The following is a 22,804-nucleotide window of genomic DNA, read 5'->3' on the forward strand; positions in this document are numbered from 1 at the left end:
ACTGGGTTTGGTGATGAGGAAAGGGTCATGCTCAAGTACATATGCCTCCTGAATGGTGCCTCTGCCAAGAACCTTCCTTCCCCCCTCCTGCCCCACTGCATTCGGGAAAGCTTCTACTGGTAAATCCAGTGGATTTGACTCTTGGTGGCAGACAGTTCTGATCCATTTGGATCCTCACCATTAAACAAATGCAAATCGATTTGCAATGACACACTTCACATTTCACACGCAACAGAACCCAAGAGGCCATCAAGGAACCTGATAAAATAGACTACGCTGCCTCACTGCATCTTAACGCATGAATTCAAACCATCGTTTCTTTGTGCAGAAGCCTGTGAATACCCTCATTCCAGTCTAGATACTTTCTTATAGTCACAGGTGAAAACTGATTAATCTTCTATAACCTTTCAATGGTTTCCATTTGGACCTCACAAAAGCCAGTGTGTCTGCAGAAGTCTCCTGACAATAGTCAGTAGAAGAGAAAGTGTTTTCAAAGCTTGATGGAGCTTCTGTCACAGAGTAACGTGCTGAGAAACACTTCAAGCTGCCAGAAGAAGTCCTAAAGAGCAAAAATGTGTTACTGAAAGAGACTTATCTAGCCAATGGGAAAGACGAAAACGTGCTGTATGGTATTTGCATTAATTAATTAATTAATTCAAATTAATTGGAACATATACAGAGTAGGAATCTATTCCTAGTCTACAGAGATTGCCTGATAGTCATGTTCTTCAGAAATATCTAGATCTTTGAAGTTTTAGTAAAGAATTAATTAGTGAAGAACATAGTGATGAAATAATTAATCAGGGTTGTTCATTTACCTGGATATTTTGACAGGTTTTCTTTCACTTGAATCACCTGGGAATCACTTTCGTGTTCCCCTACCTCCCCGCCCTTTTCAATTATTGCAAGAGTTTGGAGAAGGATCTCTGTCCATCACTTACTCTTGCTTCACTGGTTACCGTGCTTGATTAGTCAGTCAAATGTATTGGACGTTTTCTGCTTCTTGCCAAGATGTCAAAACCAGAAGAATATGAATAGTGAATACCAGGCTTTGCGTACGTTTCCTCATTCATGTGGGAATGTGGTTGTTTGTATAAAGAAGAAACATATTTACCCTTCTCAGCGTTCACTTTCAAGGCTTCCAGCATTATCTTTGGCCTCTTGGGTTTTGCACTTCCTTCTTCCATTCCAGTGATGCTGGCCTTTGTGGAAAGACCTTCTAAGTCATTTTTCCCTTGGGCTCCTGGACTTCAGTCTTCATCCTTGGTGACTGGCCCTGGAGGCAATAAATTTGTATATGGCAACAATTGTGCTACAAATTTTAACTCCTGATAATGTGATCCAAGGGTGTAGAGGTAGGAATCAGGTGAAAACCAATATTCTGGCTCTTCAGTGTTAGGACGGTCATCAGCCTTTTCTCATTCAATGGTTAAAACACAGAAACACAGGAAAGTAACCACTTTGGCAAGAGAGTGATGAATGAGAATTAAGCACTGTTTCATGTAGCTGAAGAGCTTTGGACTCATTCCTTCAAAGAATGACACAGCTGTTAATTTTCACTATGCAAAATTAAACAAGGAATATATTAAGAAAGATTCTTAATAGAAATCTGAACCTTTTTTTTCCCCTTTCGTCGTTCAAAGGATCAAAGGAAATTTTAGAATAAAGCTAAGTTGCAACCTTTGTAATTTGATTAACTATGCATAAAATCCACTGATTTGTCTGCACAGTTTTCACAAAAAGTTGTCAGCTGGCCCTGGTTCTCTTAACACTTTCTTGGAATCTAACAATCTCTCAGTGATTAGAGTTTTGACTTGAACTTAAAAATGCCAAAAAGGAATGGGTTCATATTGGGGCTGGAGGTGTTGACTTCAACTGCAAAGTTCTTCAGGTATCTCATAGTGATTTGCTTACAAGGCTTGGCTCAGTTTCTCTCCTTAATTATCTGGAGCAAACTACCCATGTGTTGAGGCAAAGTTATCAATCACACACTATGGTATGAGCTCCTCTCCACTTCTGGCTGTGGCTCTCAAGCACAGAAAACTAGCAAGCAATATTTCACACCTCTCTCAGTCAGTTCTTCTTGCACCACCCCAACTCTCTTTCCCCAGGTCCTGGACTGGTAGGTCAGCCCAGGACCACTGATTGCCTCCTCTCCTTTCCTCACATCTCCACCACGTTGCCTCTCCAGTGGCTCCTACGTTGAGCTGCAGCCACCTCCTATCTTAACCTTCTTGTTGTCGGCTCTGCTGCTGATGGCAGAGGAACTGATGTTGTGGTGGAGCCAGCAATTTTGATAGGATGCAGCCCTCACGATTAAGTGTGTCTCTGTTACCTTCATCTTGCTTTCAGCAACAGCCACAGTTCCGGTGGGTTATGTTCAGAGACTGCCCCAGTCATGCTTGAACAGGGCCACCAGGTCTTATTTTATTTGAGTATGCCAAACCTGTAAGAGACTCGTGGCTCCCCAGGGAGACTTGCCTCACTAGTTGGAACCAAGTTATGAAGCTCTTTTATTACTTTGCTGGAGGAAACCCATTTGAGTTTTGACATTCCACTACTTTCCCCAGACCTGCCAAGGAATCTCCTCATAAAAGAAAAATACTGAGATTCAACAGCCAGAATGGAAAGGTATCTTTGGATAGGAACTCATTTTATTTGTACAACGAGATGATTGTGAAACCTAGAGTAGCATAAATATTTCCTTCCAGGCAATGGAAAATGTTACTCTTGAGATATTATCTTTCTGCAAAACCCAGGAAGTTACAAAATAGTGAATAACAAACCAAACATATTTTTGTTTCAGATCATAGGACTGTGGTTGTTTTATGGTTCTCTTGTAGAAAGAGAACACCCGTAGAGCCACTCCCCTTCAGCAATAAACTATATATTCTGATGGTCCTTTCTATCAGCAGCACTTGATAAGATGGGTACCGCTATGATTTTGACATGGCTACTCTTGTTAGGTGCAGCAGTTCTGGAGGCCAGATCAGGTAAAGCACTTAGACTTGTTCCAGGGCACATAAAAAAAATTGTAAAGACTGGTTGGGATCCTCTCTGTTGATTCCACAAATAGAAATCACAATCATGCTGGTATTGGTTTGGGCAAAAGATTAAAAGAGAGATTGGGTGAGATAGCACAATTTTGTTCTACTAAAATTGTGAACTATCCATCATTGTGAATAAGAATGACTGAAAACGTTTAGTGGAGTTCATTTGCTGCCACCGGGTAGTACTTGTCTTAGTGCCTTGTGTCGTCGCACACTCGTGCCTGTGGGTATGTTATGAATGAGGCAAACTTTCAGGTCCAGAATTTTGATCTAAGAAATATTTAAGAATTTATTTTTTAAATGGATATTTATTCCAGAGTATATGAACACATACATATGTTATTTAATATTGCTTGTAGTATTTGATTTTTCTTGATCTTATGTACAATTTAATGAAATATAACAAGGAGTTAATTTTCTTAATCTGGCACTGGGGATAAATGAGGGACATCTAAAAATAATGAATGACATGAAACGCTGTTAGTTCAACTTTATTTTTGTCATTGACTTGTTCCTTATACGATTAGTTTCTGACTTGGGTGACTTTGAGCTGAATAATTCTATGTATATCCTAGAACAATTGCAGATTATTTTTCTAACTAGTTATTTAAGCATCGTTATGATAATTTATATTGCCATCACTCGCCTCATCCAGTTTTCTTCACCTGTCCTCTGCTTGCCTGGTGATAAACCATCTTACTCTTGCTGCTCCAGTTCTCTCTGCTTCTGGCTTCATTCCCCAGCCCCTGCCTCTGGCTCCTGTGCTTTTGTCTTTTTGATACCTTTAAAGTGTGAGGCAGGATGTAACCTCTCTAATTACATGCCCAGCAGATCATTATGCTCTCACAGCGATGACAGACCCTGAAGGAAAGCAAATAAAACTGGTTTGGATCAGCTTTAATTTCCTAATCCCACTTTGACTTTCTGCCAGGTTTGCTGTTCCACTTCTCAAAAACCCCGTGAGTGTGGTTCAAAAATGTCCAAGTAGGCATTTGAAGGAACAAATCAGGGACAAGTCAAGGGGCGCTTTTGTAGCTTCTCCCTTCGAACCGCCAGTTAAATGCACACAAATAGGGGCAAATTTAGTTTGGACACTGTCTTGACTGTTCTTCTAGTCCAAGAACAAAGGATTAGATGCAGTGAAGAAATCCTGGAGCTGTTAACTTCTTAGATTTGTTTTGCTTTGGATGACTTATTCAGCGTTTAATAACAAGCTAAATATGTATTTGGCAGAAATGAAGAGTATAACAAGTGCAGCGTGCACGTTTTCATTTCCAAAGTGTAAATACTGCAAATCTTAAGTTACAAGATTTATTTGCTCTCTTACACTTAGCGGTAAAGTCTTTAACAAAATTCTTCACCAAAAATGGATCTCTAAAATCAGGACTTTCATACTGTTCTCTGCAGAATGTCTAAATAAGCTAACGCAAACTGCAAAGCAGATGGGCTTTACGTGGATGAACGCAGTTATCAGATGTATACATGATAGGTTATTAGGTATTTCTTTATTTCAAACTCTAATAACATTTTACAGGCATGTAAGAAATAAAGCCAGTGGATTCCTATTGAAATTCTTATAATCCTGTTGAGAGCATTCTCCTTTCTGTTGAACACTTAGTGGAATTCTTCCACTAAAATTACTCTTAAAAACTACAGGATTTGTTTGTGATGTGTGGACTCTAGGTCCTTAAAAGTCTCCTAAAAGTTTTAGAGGAAGAAGAGAAATTCTAGGTAGATTCCATAAAGCATGGAGGGGAATAAAGAATGGCTATTGTTTTCTGTAAAATTCTGAAGCGTTTCTGAAGGATTCATTTGGTCTAATTTTGACATCATTTTAAGCAAAGTAGGTCACTGCTTGTTATCCTTCAGTAGTGCATAACATCTTGCGATATTTATGTGATGTAAATTACCTGCCTGGTAATTTTTATATGGCAGCACTGTAGCAGCCCCATGAGCACAGATTTCACAAAAAGCCGGTCCCGGCTGCCGAACCTGCCTCTTGCCGTGTCCCCGAAGCCTCGGTGATCTGCTTGGGTGTTTCCCCCTGCACCCAGGTCAGCAGGGGCTTTGTACACCACATAGAAGTGCTACACATACACGCTTCTGGTAAGACAGAGGTTGAGGGCAGGAAAGCTGTGCTGTACATCCTAAACTCCAGTGGGATTCAATGCAGAGTGTCTCCTTGCTCTTTAGCATAAAACATTTTGACAGCGATGAATAAGAGAAATACACAAACATGAAACGTCTTCTTAAAACATGCCGTTCTTCTCCTAGTAACAAAGTGAAAAATAAAATCAGTGATATTTTCTTATGACAGTTTTACTTAGATTTCATCCAGATACTGATATTCATTTTCTTTCCTTTGCTTTCCTGTTATGCTTTTCTTATTATTAAAGAATTTCCTTTCTTGCTGAAATAGTTTGTGCTTAGCCTGCTATTTAAATTTTCTGTAGAAAGCTTGCATAAAGTACATGCGGCTGATTTTGAGATCTGGAAGAGGGGAAGAAAAAAGGTGCATTTAATATTGGGCTAGGCAAGTGTCGTGGTTTAAACCCAGCCAGCACCTAGAACCACGCAGCCGCTCACTCACTCCCCCCAGTGTGGATGGGGGAGAGAGTAAAAGTGAGAAAACACTCGTGGGTTGAGATAAAGGCAGTTTAATAAGTAGAGCAAAAGCCACGCACGCGAGCAAGGCAAAACAAGGAATTCATTCACTGGTTCCCATCGGCAGGAAAGCAGGGCTCCATCACGCGTAACCGTTACTTGGGAAGACAAGTGTCATCACTTGGAGCATCCCCCCTTCCTTCTTCCCCCAGCTTTATGTACCGAGCATGATGTCGTATGGCACGGAATAGACCTTTGGTCAGTTGGGGTCAGCTGTCTCAGCTGTGTTGGCTCCCAGCTGCTTGTGCCCTCCCAGCCTGCTCGCCGGTGGGGTGGTGCAAGGAGCAGAAAAGTCCATGGGAGCTTGGCAATAACTAAACCCACCAGTTTTTACCGGACAAGTATTTCTCATCCCAAATCCAAAACACAGCACTATACCAGCTGCTAATGAAAAAGTTATCTCTATCCCAACTGAAACCACAACACCAAGCACCTACTAGGAACGATGGGTCAAGAGAGCAGAATAAATGACTTCTTAAGGTCTCTTCCAGCTTATCTGTCTGACTGTGTTTGTGCTCAAATCCCTCTCTCCCAAAGACACCCGTCTCCAGCTGGTGAATGGAAGGCACAGATGTGAAGGTCGCGTTGAGCTCTATTACAACGGCCGGCGGGGGACAGTTTGTGATGACTACTGGGACCTTTCCGATGCCCAGGTTGTGTGCAGGGAGCTGGGATGTGGCCAGCCCATTGCAGCTCCAGGAAGTGCTTACTTTGGGCAAGGCTCGGGCGATATCCTGCTGGACAACGTGAATTGCAGGGGAAATGAGGTCTCCTTGTCGCACTGTAGTCACCCTGGGTGGAGGATACACAACTGTGCCCACTATGAAGATGCTGGTGTTGTCTGTTCAGGTGCTGTCACATTTTTCTTTTCTAAATGATTTTGCTATAAATTGCACTCGATATACATGTGTTGGTATGGGGGTATGCAGACGTATGGAAAGTTACACCAGATGTATCAGATATATGTCTAATCTTTCTTTCTGCTTTATTATGAATAATTTTTTATCTGTGGAATGGCACAGTCCCTCCGAAAAGGCCTGTTCTCAGAAAGCAGAATCTGTCTTTTCACTCTGATGACCTGGCAGAACCAAAGTCATGTTTTTCTCACTAGGGTTGCATACAAACTGTGATTGCTCACCCCATGCAAAGCAACTAAATTCTCAAGGATCAGATAGGCGTTGCAATATGCAGAACTTTTATTCCATCTAATCACCCCGTAGTGACAAAGAGAATAAGGAAACAAGCCGAAACTAGAGGCAAAGCTATGTCTGATAGGCAATGGTCATCAGGGAGGAAGGGGCTTAGGTGAAACTCATCTTCTTATCACAAGCCTTAATGCATTCGTTATGGGCAACAATAACTTCAGTCACAGCGCACACTGCCATAGCTGACAGCACACTTTGCATTGTTTCTGTATTAATCAAGTTTTCCTTCAAGTTTAGGTCCATTAATATTCTTTCCTTTACAAATATCCATCCATTTTGAGTACTCTGTCACCTTGCTCTTTTCTGACTTTACTTTCTCCTTATTTTTTAAGAAAAGGTAGTTCACTTGTATGTTATTTTCTCCTGTACTAACAACAGATCGTTACGAACTGAGACATGGCTGATGACAACAGGCTGTTCAGGTGTTTTATATATATTGCAGTTTTCCACGTTTACTCAAAGAGGAAGAGCCTAGAGACCTGAATTCATGCTAGGAGAAAATGGCAGCTGCACCGGTGCTTTGCACTTAGGAGAAAACAACAAAACGTGCTCCGATGCCTCTGTTACAATATGCGTGCTGTGTCCAGTGTCTTTTAAAATGTCATTTATTTCTTGCTTCCATTTGTAGTTCCGGTGTCTACGACAGACTGGCTGCATTCAACAGGTGAGTCACCACGGCCTGATCCACTCCCGGCTTTGCACCAAGCACCACCCCAAAGGCCACTGCCCAGGCTGCTCCTGGGGATGGCCTGAGCCTCTGCAGAAGGGCATCCGCAATGGTGACAGGTCCAAGCCCTGCTGCTGCCAGCAACCCTACAGCTCCCAGCTCCATGGCAGGAGCCTGTAGAGGACAGAATCTGGCCATGCCTGGGCCGTGGTGTCCTGTGCTGGGAGCAGATGCCATATCTGTACCTTTCCTGCTGTCACCATCTGAAAATACCACTTTCAAGAAAAAATTTTCAATTGGCTGTTACCCACCTCCATTCTCTCCAGTAAACATGGAGTATGGCATCTTAGTAATTTGTCTTGAGTTCACTTCATCCTTGAGGATCTGGGCTTGTTGCTCACACACAGATGTAGCCATTGCACAAGCACGGTCCTCATGTGGGTGATGTTTTTCTTCCATATTCACAGGAAAGACCACTACAAGCTACACAGCCTCCACAGGACCAATGACCTCAACACCGGAGACAACCACCCCAGCAGCAACGACCTCAACACTGGAGACAACCCCCACAGCGGCAACGACCTCCACAGAGGAGACAACCACCCCAGCAGCAATGACCTCATTGCTGCAGACGACCTCCACAGCAGCGACGACCTCCACAGAGGAGACGACTACCACAGCACCAATGACCTCTCTAGCAAAGACGACCATCGCAGCACCAATAGCCCTCATAGCGGAGACAGCCTCTTTAGCAGAGACAACCACCGCAGCACCAGCAACCTCCTCAGCAGTGACGTCCCACCTAGTGGAGACAACCACTGCAGCGCCAGTAACCTCCATAGCAGCAATGACCACCCTCGCAGAGACAACCACCACAGCGACAATGGCTACTACAGCAGAGGGGAGCACATCAGGTAACCCTCTCCACTGTCACTCACTGATCTCCTTAGTGCCCCTGATCTCCCTTCCCAGACCTGACTGCACTGGATGGAGTCTCCCATCCCTGACCCTAGCCAGTTAGGCCATTTGTGTCACCCAAGTCCACAGTGAGGGTGCAAGTAGAGCATGGAGAAGAGCTGGTAAACTAGGGGGTCGAGGCTTGAGGCCAAGACCTCTGTAGCCACTGCTGGTGAAGGAAACGGTTCAGAGAGGGATTTCCTCTCACTGCAACTGGGGGGATTACAACAAGGGATCATTCTTCCTTCGCCCCTCCAGTCCCTGCCATTTCTTAGATGTGCTCTGGGATTTGGGACATGACTGGAAAAGAGAAAGCTGCTGCATCAAGTGTTTTGTAATGCAAGTTAGAACTCCAGGGGCATGTGGTTCCTGCCCAGGGAGCAGGTGGTTGTGTGAAACAGAGAAGTCACAATGGTCATTTCAATTGAATGAAAGACCTTCGTATGATCTGAAGTGCCATAGGACAGGGGCTCCATGAAGACAGGCTACTTTGGGGTGCATGACATGCAGTGACTGTGTTCAGAGCCTTTTTCATTGACACTAAATTCTTACTTACATCTGTAGCTCTGGTGCCCACCACAGACTGGCCATATTCAACAGGTAATTCAGGCCCCCCAGACCTGTCCCTGGCCATGCAGCACCCATGCAGGCTCCCTGCTGTAGGGGCCCATCTAGGGACCACGGGGTGCTGGTCTGGAGATACCCTAACCTGGTCCTGTGTGCCGTGTCCCAGGTGCCCACCTGCGGCTCTCCGGTGGGAGGAACAGCTGTGAAGGCCGCGTGGAGCTGTACAATGGCAACAGCTGGGGGACAGTGTGTGACGACCAGTGGGACCTGAGTGATGCCCGGGTGGTGTGTCAGCAGCTGGGCTGTGGCCAGCCCATGGCTGCCCCGGGCAACGCGTACTTCGGCCTCGGCTCTGGGAGCATCTTCCTGGACAATGTGCAGTGCCGCGGGGACGAGCCCTCCCTCCAGATGTGCAGGCACAACGGCTGGGGCGTGCACAACTGCAGGCACGTGGAGGATGCCAGTGTCATCTGTGCAGGTGCGTGGGCACCAGAGGCCACCAGCTCTCCTGTGGGTCCCGTGGGGCAGGTTTGGGTGCTCTCCCTTGGGTGCAGCCATGCTTACCTCTGTCGGTAGAGCCAGGGTGGAGTGGTGAGGTTGGGGGTTTTTGCTGCCTGGTGCTGGAAGCATGTGTCATACAAAAGTCCCAGTTTTGCACACAGAGGGCACAGCAGGCTCTCCACAATCGAAGGTGTAGGTGCTCGGTGCAGTGGCAAAAAGCAGGACTGTGGGATCACGGCGTGGGGAGGATGGGACAGCACTGGGGGCATGTCATGCTGGTGTCTGGAGGGGGAATGACAGAACAGAGCCCCATGGTCTCTTCACCCATTAGTGCTCCAGCCTTGCATTTCCATGTCCATGTCCATGTCCATGTCCACATCCATGTCCATCCATTGCCACAAGCCTGCTGCATTTGCTGCCCTTTCATTCACTCCATCTCCTTCCTTGCAGCTGCACATTCAACCCCTCCTGCTGAATGGCCATACACAACAGGTAATTCATGCCCACCCAGCTTATTCCCAGCCTCGCAACGAGCCCCAGCCTGGCACAAGAGGAGAGGAGGGGGGACATGCTGGCCTGAGCCTTCCCGTCACAGGGCTGCTGCTCCCCTTTGCCTGTGGCGAGGGGCCACGTGGTTTGGGGGCTGTTGCCGGGAAGGAGCTGAGCTGCAGCAGTGGTGATGTGTCCGAGCCCTCCTCTGCCAACCACCCCGTGGCTCCTGGCTCTCAGGCAGCAAGTGCCAAGTGGTTGGGAGCAATCCCTTCCCTCGATCCCACATGCCTGCCGGGTCAGCCCAGGATGCGGGTCGCTGCCCTGATCCCAGGGCACACCATTGGCTTTGCAACGGCAAGCCCAGGTGGCCAGCACCCCTGCAGGCACCCTGTCAGGTCACATGGAGTCAAACATCTCCAGGGTGCATGAGTGGCCCCTCTCAGGGGATGGGCCACGGTCAAGGAGTGCAAAGGGGTTTTCTGCAAATGTCCCAGCCCCCAGGGCCACCAGGCAGCTCCCTTGGACCTCCTCAGCAGGTCTCTGCTCATTGTGCACCTGCCTTTTGCACGCCCAGGGTCTTTGCTCAGTCACTGCCCTCCCCTGGTCCCTTCAGGTCTGCACCACCCCAACTCACAGTCACTGTGGTCAAATATCCAGAACAGCTGGGGAGGTGGGGGCTGTGGGGGTCAGTCTGGTGGGACCCTGACCCGGTGGCATGTGCCGTGTCCCAGGTGCCCACCTGCGGCTCTCTGGTGGGAGGAACAGCTGTGAAGGCCGCGTGGAGCTGTACAATGGCAACAGCTGGGGGACAGTGTGTGACGACCAGTGGGACCTGAGTGATGCCCGGGTGGTGTGTCAGCAGCTGGGCTGTGGCCAGCCCATGGCTGCCCCGGGCAACGCGTACTTCGGCCTCGGCTCTGGGAGCATCTTCCTGGACGATGTGCAGTGCCGCGGGGACGAGCCCTCCCTCCAGATGTGCAGGCACAACGGCTGGGGCGTGCACAACTGCAGGCACGTGGAGGATGCCAGTGTCATCTGTGCAGGTGCGTGGGCACCAGAGGCCACCAGCTCTCCCATGGAGCTCATGGTCCCCCAAGTCCCCATCCCCTTGCCACAATCCCCGTCATGGTACCCTCTGCCCCGAGGTGGGGCCATGTCTCTGCCACAGCACCTTTCTCCTGAGCAACACGTCTCACTTGTGGCTCTTCTTCCTCCACACCCACAGCTGCTCTGGCCACCCCGACACCTCCATCAGGTAATGCTCTTCCCTGGCTCTTCTCACCTTTTTAATTTGTGGGCTGTCTCCCTGTTGGGCTGTTTTAAATTTGATTTTTGTTTCTATGGCAATAACACTTCAAACTTTCATGGTAATGCCTAGAAAGGCTGTGTTATTCCCTCGCATCTCAGTGACGCTTACTTTGCAGTTCCACTGGTTGGGCTGTGGGCAAGCCATCTCCTCGCCGGGCTCTTCGGCTGGGTCAAGGCTTAGGAAGCGTTGTCAAAAATCTCTTAACTTTTAACCGCATATATCAGTCTTGGCAGGGTGGTGATTGTACTCTGTTCAGAACCGAAGATCTAAAGCACAATGGCATCAAACCATGCCAGGGGTACATGCACAGTGTAATTTTACCGACATTAATTTTTTGTGTGTGTGAGTTTCCTTATTGTTATGACTTCTATACAGCACTCATAAATCATGTTTTCTCCTGAATTTTTTTCATTTTCCATCTTTGTCTTTATCCACTTCCCTGACGGTATAACTTGATTTGTATTCTTTTAGAGTTTCCTTAAAAAAATACGGCTTCCTTTTCAAAACCGTACCAGTTTAATCGGAATTTTCTCTATTTTCATTCAGAGTCACAGGTCATTTAACAGAGAAGCTGCGTGCAATGGGTAGTTTTTCGTTCTTGTGCTTAGTAGAGGTCTTACTGTCTTCAGCCTGCTATTTCTGTCGTAGAAAGAAGATTTTAGACTAAGGGCTTGACCATTCACAGTAGCAAATGGTATGAAAGTGGAGGTCCCTGAGAACCTGTTCAGTCTGACCAGGGAAAGGGGCAGTGTCTGGGTACAGCGGATGCTCCCAAGCTTAAAATAGCCCAAGAATCCCAAAATCCTGAGGCAGGGAAGAGTACGCTGCACTGGGGGGGGGGGGTCCCTGTGCAAGAACATAAAATGGCGGGGGGAGGGTGTTGCCTTTACGTCTCACATCTTGTAGGAATTAAGTTCAGAGCTTGTGCTCGCTGCCTATAAGGAAACTTTTAGGATTATCTGTGTGTTTAACATAAGAATGTTATGTCATTCGTGCTGGCAGGGACATGAAAGCTTTCTGCAATTACGCTTATAGGAGAAATGAGACATATTTAAGATTTGGCCCAGCAGCCCGGAGTGCTTATTTCAGTCTGAGACCATAACATTAGAGTTTCCTAGAGGACTTGCAACTTATTTATCCTGCAACGTCCTTCGGGGAATAAAGAGAAGCAGCAGAGTAACCAGGGGATGCCGTCTGTTCAGGAAGGCATTTCCATTTTGACTATCAGGACACCTCCCACATCAGATCTCAACTGCAGAAAGGAGAGAACAGAGCAGAAAGCGTCCAGGCGTTACCAGCCCAGCCTGAAGAGGGTGGTGTGACACCACGGATGTGACAGGGAATCCCGAATGCAACATGAAAGTAAAGCTAAAGCAAAACCAAATATTTGTTTTGATTTGAGTCATACGGAGCATCGCCTGCAGCCAGCGGGAGACCTGCTTTTCAGCAGCTGCGGATGAGACACCTACAGCTCCAGTACAATTTTATAGAGTCCTGTAAGCAAATTACAATAAGTAATTTCCTGTAAGTAAATCCTCTTCCATTTTTTTCTGCAGCACCTTATTTTTGTGGTGGCTCAATCTCAGATTCCTCTGGGACGCTGCAGAGCCCCTTCTACCCTGGAAGCTATCCAAACAACACTGACTGCGTGTGGGAAATACAAGTAGAGAACAATTTCCGTGTTATGCTCACATTTAGAGATATTGCGTAAGTAAAACATTGATTCCCTGGGCAAACAGCAAAGTCGAAACTTATTTGAGAAGTTTGAAACCTTGTTTGAAACCTTATTTGAAACAGGCAACCTTCCCAGTTTTAAAGATACTTTCAATAACATCCAGCAGCTGGAAGATCAGAACAAAATCTGGATTACTGTGGTATTTTCTGCTCACAATTTTCTGCTACAGCTACATGCAAAACCTCTGCTGTGAAAACTTTAAGTGCTGAAAGATTTTATCACACATTAGGCAGTTAAATCAGAGTTTCTGAAAAGCATTTCACAGAATCACAGAATCATAGAACGGTCGGGGTTGGAAGGGACCTCTGGAGACCATCCCCTCCAACCCCCTGCCAGAGCAGGGTCACCCAGAGCAGGTGGCACAGGAACGTGTCCAAGTGGGTTTGGAATGTCTCCAGAGACGGAGACTCCCCCACCTCTCTGGGCAGCCTGTGCCAGGGCTCTGCCACCCTCAAAGTCAAGAAGTTCCTCCTCATGTTGAGGTGGAACTTCCTATGCTCAAGTTTGTGCCCGTTACCTCTTGTCCTGTCGCTGGGCACCACTGAAAAGAGCCTGGCCCCATCCTCCTGACACCCACCCTTTAAGTATTTACAAGTGTTGGTAAGATCCCCCCTCAGGCATCTTCTTTCCAGGCTGAAGAGACCCAAATCCCTCAGCTTTTCTCCATAAGAGAGGTGTTACAGTCCCCTCATCATTTCACAAGGTGCTGTTTGTTCACCAGGATGCAAAGTGGCAGATGCCAGTATGACTACGTTGAAGTCTATGATGGGCCTCCACATTCTTCCCCGCTTCTTGGGAGACTTTGTTCTGGTTCCTTTCCCACGTACACATCCTCTTCAAACATGATGACCGTTCGCTTTCATAGCGATTCTAGATACACCTTCAGAGGGTTTCAGGCTCACTACTCCTCCATTCCGGCAGATCACAACACTAGTAAGTTCCCGGTCGGTGTTTCTCAACAGACAAGCCTGTTTATTGGTTTTTAAAGTTTATTGGTGTTTAAAGATGTTAGGGAAATGAAAGGATGCATATGAAATATGATGGGTTGGTGTGTGAACCGCCTACCTTCTAAATTAAGAAAAAACATTTGGTTGAATTGCAACCTTTGATCATTAACAAATTCCTGAAGTCACTAATATATTGTATCTTCTTCTACCAGCCCTTCTGTGCTTGCCAGACTACATGCGTGCGGTGGTGAGCAGAGACTACCTCCAGTCTCAAGGCTACTCGGCGCAGATGGTCACCCTGAACGACAATCGCTGTCAACCAACAGTCACGTCACACGAGGTCATATTCAACATTCCCTACAACGGCTGTGGGACGATCCGAGAGGTAGGCTCACCCTTGTGCACTCTGAATTGCAGGACCCGCTTTGACAAGAGTCATGAAAGGGCCATTGTTGTCCACAGGGCAAAGAAGGGAACCAACGAGACCCGGAGGTTTTTAGTGCTTTAGCTTTCCATGCCTTAGGGAACCCCCGTGCTTAAGAGAAATGAGGTTCTAGGGAGTAAAGCGCGGGAGGAAGTTATATGAACTTTGCATGATTTAAAGTAGATGTAGCCTTGTAAGTGCCCTGCAGGACTGGGATGAGTGTGTACTCCATGACTGGTGTTTTGTACAGATGTTCAATGAGTTGGGTCTGCCTTGGATTCACCAAAGAGTTTTTCTCCGCTTATTTCTGTTCAGTTACACACTTCAGCAAGTTTATTTACAATGTGATCAGAAAAGACCAACATAGAGCTTCTTGGTTTAAAAAGTTTAAGATGAATCTGCATTTTTAAATTGGGTATTACTCCATCAAAGCTTAGAGCATGCAACATGACAAAAATACAATTCCTCGTTTTAAATCCCATGTTAAACAGGAGAACAATGATACAATTAACTATTCCAACACGATCAAAGTTACATCTTCTGGGCACATAATCAGGAGGAAAAAGACTATTCACTTACGTATTAGTTGCAAAATGCTACAGAACGCATGGACGCAAATAATGTACGTTGCTGAGGACACTGTGGACATGAATGAAAATCAGTTTGGAAGATATGACATGCACATCGGTTTTTATGATTCCTCATCATTCTTGCGGCAAGTGCACGACTCTCCATACTACATTGACTTGAACCAAAACGTGTACGTTCAAGCTTCTCTTCACAACTCTGACCAAAATCTGACCATCTTTGTGGACACATGTGTGGCATCACCTGATCCTCATGATTTTAACTCTCTGGCCTATGACATAATCAGGAATGGGTAAGAGCTTTCTCAAGTCGTTAGAAGCATACCTGTAATACCCTTTCTGCATTTGTTAAAAAAGAATAGAGCCAATCTGAATTGGTTTAGAACTCATTATCAACAGAATGTCAGAAGTGCTCTTTGATTTTTTTTTTATATTTACAGTATGAGCCTGGAAATAAGAAATGTCATTTAGACCTTTCGTTTCGCTTACTTTATCCTTATCCTATACGCAAAATTCAAACTAGTGGGAGTGAAGTAGATGAGATGAGCTAGTGAAAACTGGCAGCAGGAATCTATCATCCTAGGCATTAAATATTTTAGTAAAAACAGGTCAAGCGTTAGAATAACTATTTTCATTCCTTAGCACAGACATTAGCAAGCGTCTGTCCTTCCCTCTTCACCACTCTCTTCTCTTGGAAAAAAATAAAGAGCTGCCAATGCTCTAGTTGCTTAAAGAAGCCTATATTTTAAAAGTCTATATTATGCTATAAAAGTTGCATTTTTATCCCGTTGTGTTCTTAGTACCTGGCAATGATAGAATTTTGTTTTAATTTATTGCATTTTTGCAGGAACGTACATGCATGTACCCATGCAGACTAATTCTCTTTGCCTTTTCTTTCTAGATGCGTTAGAGATTCTTCCTACACCACGTACCACTCCCCCTACGGCCACTTTGCTCGGTTCAAATTTAATGCCTTCGAGTTCATTAGCCGCCACGCGTTGGTCTACCTGCAGTGTGAGCTGGTGGTGTGCAGGCTCGGGGACTATTCCTCCCGCTGCTACCGGGGCTGCATCAGCAGGTCCAAGAGAGGGACAAGTTCTGCCGAGGAAAAAGTGAATGTGGTTGTCGGGTCACTCAAGCTTCGAGAAGGGAGTAGGAATGCTGGTAAAGTCAAATGAACATCTCTCATATTTACGCTGAGGCTGCTTAGAAAAGCCATAGCTCTGCGTTTCTGACCTCTGTCGCTGAAATCTGCTTTTGTAACTTCACTATAAAAAGGTGATTGTTTGGCTGGCACAAATATATACAAATCTCTTCTTCTTTCAACACCTTGCAAATGCCCTGTTTTTGCCTGCGTGTATAAAAAGTATAGCTGCTTTGGCTGTCCCAAAGGAGAGGTAGTGTCTAACCCGTTTTAGTGCTATAACTCCATTGAACTAATTAGCTCCTGTCTGATTGTGTAACGTGATGGCCACCTGGGAGCAAACAGAGAAACATTTCATTCCTTCAGTTGCCTTCTGCTTATGAAGTTTGCTTAGTTAAGTTGCCGTCCCTGCTAATATAAAGCCTGTTCAAATAGTTGAAATCAATGGATCTGTAAGAAGTTAGCTTATTTCTGACCATCCCTTTTAACGCAGCAGCTCTCTGTGCCCTGAGACCAAACCCCCTCTTGCCTTCTCTTGCAGGGCTGGACGTCTCTGTGCCACATCCCCAGGTTGTTCCCGCTGATGGTGACAATCCCCTCCCACCACTTGTTGTTGCTGTCGCCGTCCTGGCAGTGGTCGTTTTTGTTCTTGCCGGTTTTGTTGCGAGACCTGCACTGAAGAAACCGCTTTCGCTGAGGATAATGTGAGATCAAAGGTCAGCAGCATCTGCTAAACGATTACAGGGCAAACGTCACAAAATGCTTCATTGATGACAGTCGCGTATTTGCCATTTGTAAGAAGCTGTGATATCTTTATCTACAACAAATCCTAGCCTGTTACAGTGTTATAAAATAACTTTCTAATCCTAACACCTATTAAATGATTAAGAAGTAATTTCAACATTCATGTCACGAGTTGTTCGGCACAATCATTATGTCATTTTTCTCCTCTCTAATTCTCTTCTCACATCCTTCCAAGACCATTTATCTAATGCCTCAAAATTTCATGAGCTGGAGAGAAAATACAAATGAGGCATCAATAAATATTTCAAGGTTTATTAAAAGGGAAGGAGATTTAATTTTTGGAGAAGCAGTAGGTCATGTCTGGAAAGGAAATATAAATATTGATCTTACTATGGCATCTGGAATTGTAGCTATACAATATTCTAATAACTTTGAGCGTTGTTTTTAATGCTAAAATTCTCATTGAAACAATACTGGATCTGTGCTTATTTATAAAATGCAGAGATTTCCAAGCTAAAGTAATCTGTTATGTGGGCAGTGTAATTTAAAATCAAAGGAAGGAATGTTTACAAAGCAGTAATTCTATTTTGTCTTTCAAATTAATGTCTCTGTGATTAAAACACAAACTAATGTTTTACTGCGTGGAAGAGTGTGGTCTGTTGGATTAAAAATTTGCCAAGTGATGGACTAAGCCCCCGCTTCTGCAATACTACTTATGGTATTTCAGAATTAAATACCTTCATGTAGGCTTCAAGAGGAATGAGCCAATTCTTTTTCTTTCTGCACATGCAAATCTACAGAAAATATCTGCCCCTAGGAAGCCAGATTGCTGACGCTTGATTTGGAAATGCCTTTTCTTTTGGTTTCCATCACTTTCCTCCTGGATGTCACGCACAAAAGCGAAATGCCCCGCTTTGTTCAGGGGACTCCTCGGGAGCTGTGTCTCCGTATTTCCCCCATCCCTGTGTTCCCTGCCGGGCAGATGGCTGACCTAGTCCCTCAGCATCCCCTCCCACCCAAGTGGACCCTGCGTCCCCTGCTTTTCCCACAGCATCCCCAAAGGTGAGGAGCTCAGGAAAGGTGACGGGAACTACCCCTACACGCCAGTGAGGAATAGCTGTCTTCTACAGCCAGTGTGTTTCTCCGTGTTGTTGGAGAGAAAGCTTTCCCTCCAGTATTCAATTTTCTGCCCATTGGTTGTATTTTGAAACACTTCCACGTACTGCTGCGAAGAGGTGTGAGGCACCCCTGTTTTGTACGAGTGCTGGGCCCACCTCTGTGTGTGCGGCTACAGCAAGGCATTTTAACAGAGTTAAACCGTAAAGGGTGGCTGAAAAATAAAAGAAAATCTAGCAGCAAAGGTAAAGGCGTTCAAATGTCACAGGGAAGGCCTTGAAAGATTCCTTGGTTCCTCAGCGATGACAGACATATTTGCAAAGCTGAGAAGCAACAGAGCGCAGAAATCACCGTGCCCTGAGAGGTCTAGAAAAAGTTCCTCAACCATTTTAGTGCAACTACCATTGCTGCTATTTCTGTTGTCGTCTCAAGATACGCACCTCCTGCTCCTGAGATCCCTGCTGCAGCCCTGGTCTCCCTCTCGCTCCACGATGTGGCACTTCTCCCCACGAACACCGCAGCACCTTTCCCACAGAGCTGCTAGGTCCCTGCTGCTGCCTCCATCCTCCGTGCCAGCCACCCCCGTGCCACCTCCTCCTCGGCCACGGGCACTGCCGCTCACCCAGAGCACCAAAACCATATCAGCTGGAGCTTCCCTCTGTACCACCACCTCAGCCCAACGTCTTCCCAACAGATGTTTCCCTAACTTGCCTAGGCAATCTCTTCTCATGCTTAATGAGACTCGCTACTGAAATTAGCATCACCATTGAAAAGGCTTTTCACAATGTCTATCCTCAATTTTCACTGTTGCAGTTCAAGCCCATTAGTTCTTGCCCTGTCCCTCCTGGCCACGGGGAGTCATTTTTTCCCCCTTTCTCTTCTACCTAGTTGAAGACCGACTTTTTTTCCATTAAGTTTTCATTTCTTTAGATTAAATAAATCCAAACTCAAAAGATACCGAGCTGTTACAGGTTGTTTCTTTGCAATATTTAAGGCTGAATCACACAATTTGACATAAAGGCTTGTCAAATCAATTTGAAGCCTTCCCATTGACATATATCCTAACGTAAATCTCCTCCAAGAGATCAAATCTCAGCCAGGAGACTCAACAAAATATCATTGAAATGTTGCAAGACATTTCATGTCTCCTTTCCAGAAGGGAGAGGTTTTTTTCCAATTTTATTACTTTTGGTTGCTGATCACAATAAAATTATTTAATTTCTTTTTTTTTTTTTTTCCCTCATGGTTTTATGCTTTGTCATTATGAGGAGTTTGGCTTCTCAGGACTTCAGAGTGTGTTGTGCACATTCATAAATCAGGCTGAAATACGCTGGAAATGCAAACAGCCAAATCCCGCATAAACATTTACCAATGGTGCACGAAAACATGAAAAGCAAGATCTGGGATTTTTGCCTTTCATGTCCTAGTTGAAAACACAGAGAATTAAAGCCAAAATGTAAACTAAAAGTGTTTGTTTGGTCTTTTGTTTTTGTTTTTTTGTTTATTTGTTGGGTGTGGGATCGCTGTTATGCCAACCACGTAGCGACGCCTGGTACCTGCAAACACGGGGATGTCGAGATCCAGGAGCGCGGGGAGGCCACCGCCTTTGCTCTTTTTAAATGAGCTTTCTGGAGGCTGCAGTGAAGCTTCTGTTGTCACCTACTCCATCATCAGAGAAGAAAAACCAACCACCACTGGGCAGGGTTTTGCTTTGAGTAGCTGTCTGACTTTTTGGTATTAGATTATTTAATTTCTTCCTAGTGTGTCTGTCACTACTCACCCATGCAGTAGGTACATGTGTACTCAGTAGTATGTACTCAACCAACAACCTCAGCATCAACCAAAGATGTTGCTTGCAACATCATGCTAAAATCCTTTACCAGCGTCAACCTGTGTAGCGTGAGCTCTGTTGGCAGGGGATAATTACTGAATTACACCTCGTATGTCCTGACCACGTAGCTACAAGTGTTCATAACTCCAACGAAACTGCAAACTCCTGGAGAACTTCCCGGAAGCGGCACTTAAGAAGGTTTTTTAATGGAAAGCGAATGGATCCATAGCAATTTGGTTTCAAACACGTACACCGTTTTTAGTGAAAAAAAAATTTGTTTAGACTCTATGGGTTCCTGCCAGTTCCCGGTGTTGTCATTTGGCCAGCACTGGGGTTAAAGAAACAAAGTTCTTGTTTGCTTGTTTGTATACTGAATTTCCTGGGCTTTGGTGTCCTGTTTATCTTTCTATTCTAATTTTGGATTATGAAGGAGATAATTCAGCTCCATAGTCCTCCTTCCCATGAAAATACTATAAAAATATTTATAACTGGGTATAAATAAACATTGTTTTGTTTCTGGATCCCATAGCTAGCAAGTAGATTCATTTTCCAGTTGTTATTAACAAATCCTCATGTTTTGTAGATTGAAAGCAAAAAAAAAGCTAATTTGGGTTTGCAGGGTATGGGTAAGAAACACAATTTTTCTTGTTTTCATTACTTTCTCCCCATGCCTTGCCACAGAAGCCCACAGATATTCATTGGCACCAAGCTGAATTAAGCACCTTCTGCTCACAGTTCTGACTTAGGTGTCCTTTAATGCCTGAGACTGAGCACTTGCACAAAATTCCAATTAAATAACTAAATTAATATACGCTGGAGATCACTTTCACTCGGCTGATCATTTTCTTTCTTTTTTTTTTTTTTTTTTTAAATAACTCCATCAGACTCGCCAGCCAAGGGCAAGCTGCTTTACCAGGACTGCACTAGCATCTACCTTGAACGGGAAATGAGGCAGACAGCCACCGCGGTGGGGATGCCGAATTGTCCACAATGCTCCGCAAACTCAGAGAAAACACCAAACGCATTTCTTGAGGCTGACCCACCCCCGCCCTTCCTTGTCTTGACCAGTTCAAGATAAAAAGAATTGCAATCCTTTGCTCTCCAGCTTCCCTGAACCCAAGCACATTTTTGTTTTGCACAATTTCTGTCCAACGCCTTATGTTACAAGGAGAAGAGATTTTTCCTCATTTATTTGTTTTTCTTTATTTTGGTAGTTTTGTTTTCATGTTTGTTTGTTTTTTTAAAATTTAATTTTTATTCATTTTGGCAGTTTATATCTAGCTGGGAAAAACTAAAGAGATCTTGAAATTCTCACAGCAGCTTCTGTATTTTAGGAGATTTTCTATCTCAGACTCAAGAACTATGACATCGAAAGCATATTTTAATGAAGTCATGCCTACCTGAGGAAACTTGTCAGTGATCCAGCTGGATCATTGGGAGTGAGATTTGTTTTCTTTTCCTAGAATAACACTTGGATCACCTCTTTTTCCCTGAATCACCTGGTACCCATCCAAGCAGATTTTTCCTTCTTCTTTATGAAATAATTGAATCAGTCACGGGCTGGAATGTAGAAATTAGTTGTACTGCTGCTCTTCTAAAGAGCCTGCCAAGTTTGAATGACCCCCATCATCTTTTTTTTGTATTTTTTTTTTCCAGTTTTCAGAAACTATAGTTTCAGAAAGATGGCTTCTCTCTTTCCTCCTCCTTCTGTTTGAAGACTGTGAGGGCTGTGTTTTGTCCTCAGACATGGCCACACAAACCTGTTGAGCCCAAGGAACTTTTCCGTGGGCGTGTGAGCACGGAATATCTAAACAGAATAGATAAACTGTGGGGTTTGAACACTTGCAGTCAGATGAGTGTTGCCTGGTAGCCTTAGAGGCTGAAACCCATCTACTAGGATGGGGATGAAAGCCCAGAAGAAACCCAGCTACTGGAATGGAGATGAAGCCAGTCCCTTAACGTTTTTCCATATGAATTTTTCCTTATCTGCTTCTTTTCCTTCCTTCTCGTCCCTGCTCCTACCATGCAGATAACTTCCCAGTGCATGTCAAGACCTTGTTATTTTTTGCCTTATATCCTTCATCACTTCTGCTAATTGCTCTTTAATTTAGGCACTGAGTAAAATTGGGCACTCTGTACAAAGACTGAATTTTCTTCTGTGCCTGAGCAGTTGCTAACACAAAAGGATCCTGACTTGAGGGCTCCTGGTTTGCTGAAGTTACCTGGTCACAAAGGTTTATACACAGGTTCGGCCAGGGATGTCGAGGTGTTTCTGAAGCATTTAAGCATTTGTCGTTAATTGTCACCTTCTTCCATTGCTAATCCTGGATTCAAGCAGAGATTTTTTGCACGAGATATGATGAAAACTGAGTTATGCTGATGTGACGGCTTTGCTTTCCCATGCAAAGAGATGGCAGGGAGCATGACTTAATATTAACGTAGCAAAGCCAGGCCTTCTTTCCAAAATGCTGGATCCTGCCATCCTTAGTCACGGGCTCAGAAAGCCAACCATGAAGCCCCAGTTGCAGGAGGGTGGCCAAAACCTGTTGCTTCAGTTTCTCGTAGAGCTCAGGGACAGCTTGGGCCGCGCGCGTTTGGAAGCCGCACACTGTGCTTGTAGAGTAAACACTTGATCTGAGCCTTGCCAGCGCGGAACAAGCCCTCTTTGTGTCATAAAAGTTCACTGGATTTCTCTAAGGAATGTATTGTTGAGGAAGACAAGCGGACTGCTCTCTGCCAGCGCCGCAAGGATTAATCCAGGCATCACATGAGATGCTTCCCGAAGGCTGTGAAGCGTGACAGCTGGGATGACACTTACAGACCAAGCTGAAAACTAACTGTTTGAAATACAGACTGGAATTTGT

The 22,804-nt window shown here is 45.0% G+C and overlaps 1 protein-coding gene across 1 annotated transcript; it reads left to right on the forward strand.

Moving 5' to 3' along the window:
- The first annotated feature begins 2,938 nt into the window (after positions 1-2,938).
- Positions 2,939-16,957, forward strand: LOC128911163 (deleted in malignant brain tumors 1 protein-like). Its single transcript, XM_054205520.1, has 10 exons — positions 2,939-2,993; positions 6,252-6,563; positions 8,537-8,566; positions 9,693-9,701; positions 12,942-13,119; positions 13,869-14,080; positions 14,307-14,479; positions 15,010-15,398; positions 16,007-16,269; positions 16,791-16,957. The coding sequence occupies exons 1-10, from the start codon at positions 2,939-2,941 to the stop codon at positions 16,955-16,957; spliced, it is 1,788 nt and encodes a 595-aa protein (XP_054061495.1).
- The last annotated feature ends 5,847 nt before the right edge of the window (positions 16,958-22,804 follow it).

The sequence above is a fragment of the Rissa tridactyla genome, chromosome 6, assembly GCF_028500815.1.
Source record: "Rissa tridactyla isolate bRisTri1 chromosome 6, bRisTri1.patW.cur.20221130, whole genome shotgun sequence".
NCBI lineage: Eukaryota > Metazoa > Chordata > Aves > Charadriiformes > Laridae > Rissa > Rissa tridactyla.

Coding starts and splice junctions, on each gene's coding strand:
- LOC128911163 (XM_054205520.1), top strand. CDS start 2,939: ATGATTTTGACATGGCTACTCTTGTTAGGTGCAGCAGTTCTGGAGGCC. Junction 14,081..14,306: donor TCCGGCAGATCACAACACTA/GTAAGTTCCCGG, acceptor TTCTTCTACCAG/CCCTTCTGTGCTTGCCAGAC. Junction 15,399..16,006: donor TATGACATAATCAGGAATGG/GTAAGAGCTTTC, acceptor TTTTCTTTCTAG/ATGCGTTAGAGATTCTTCCT.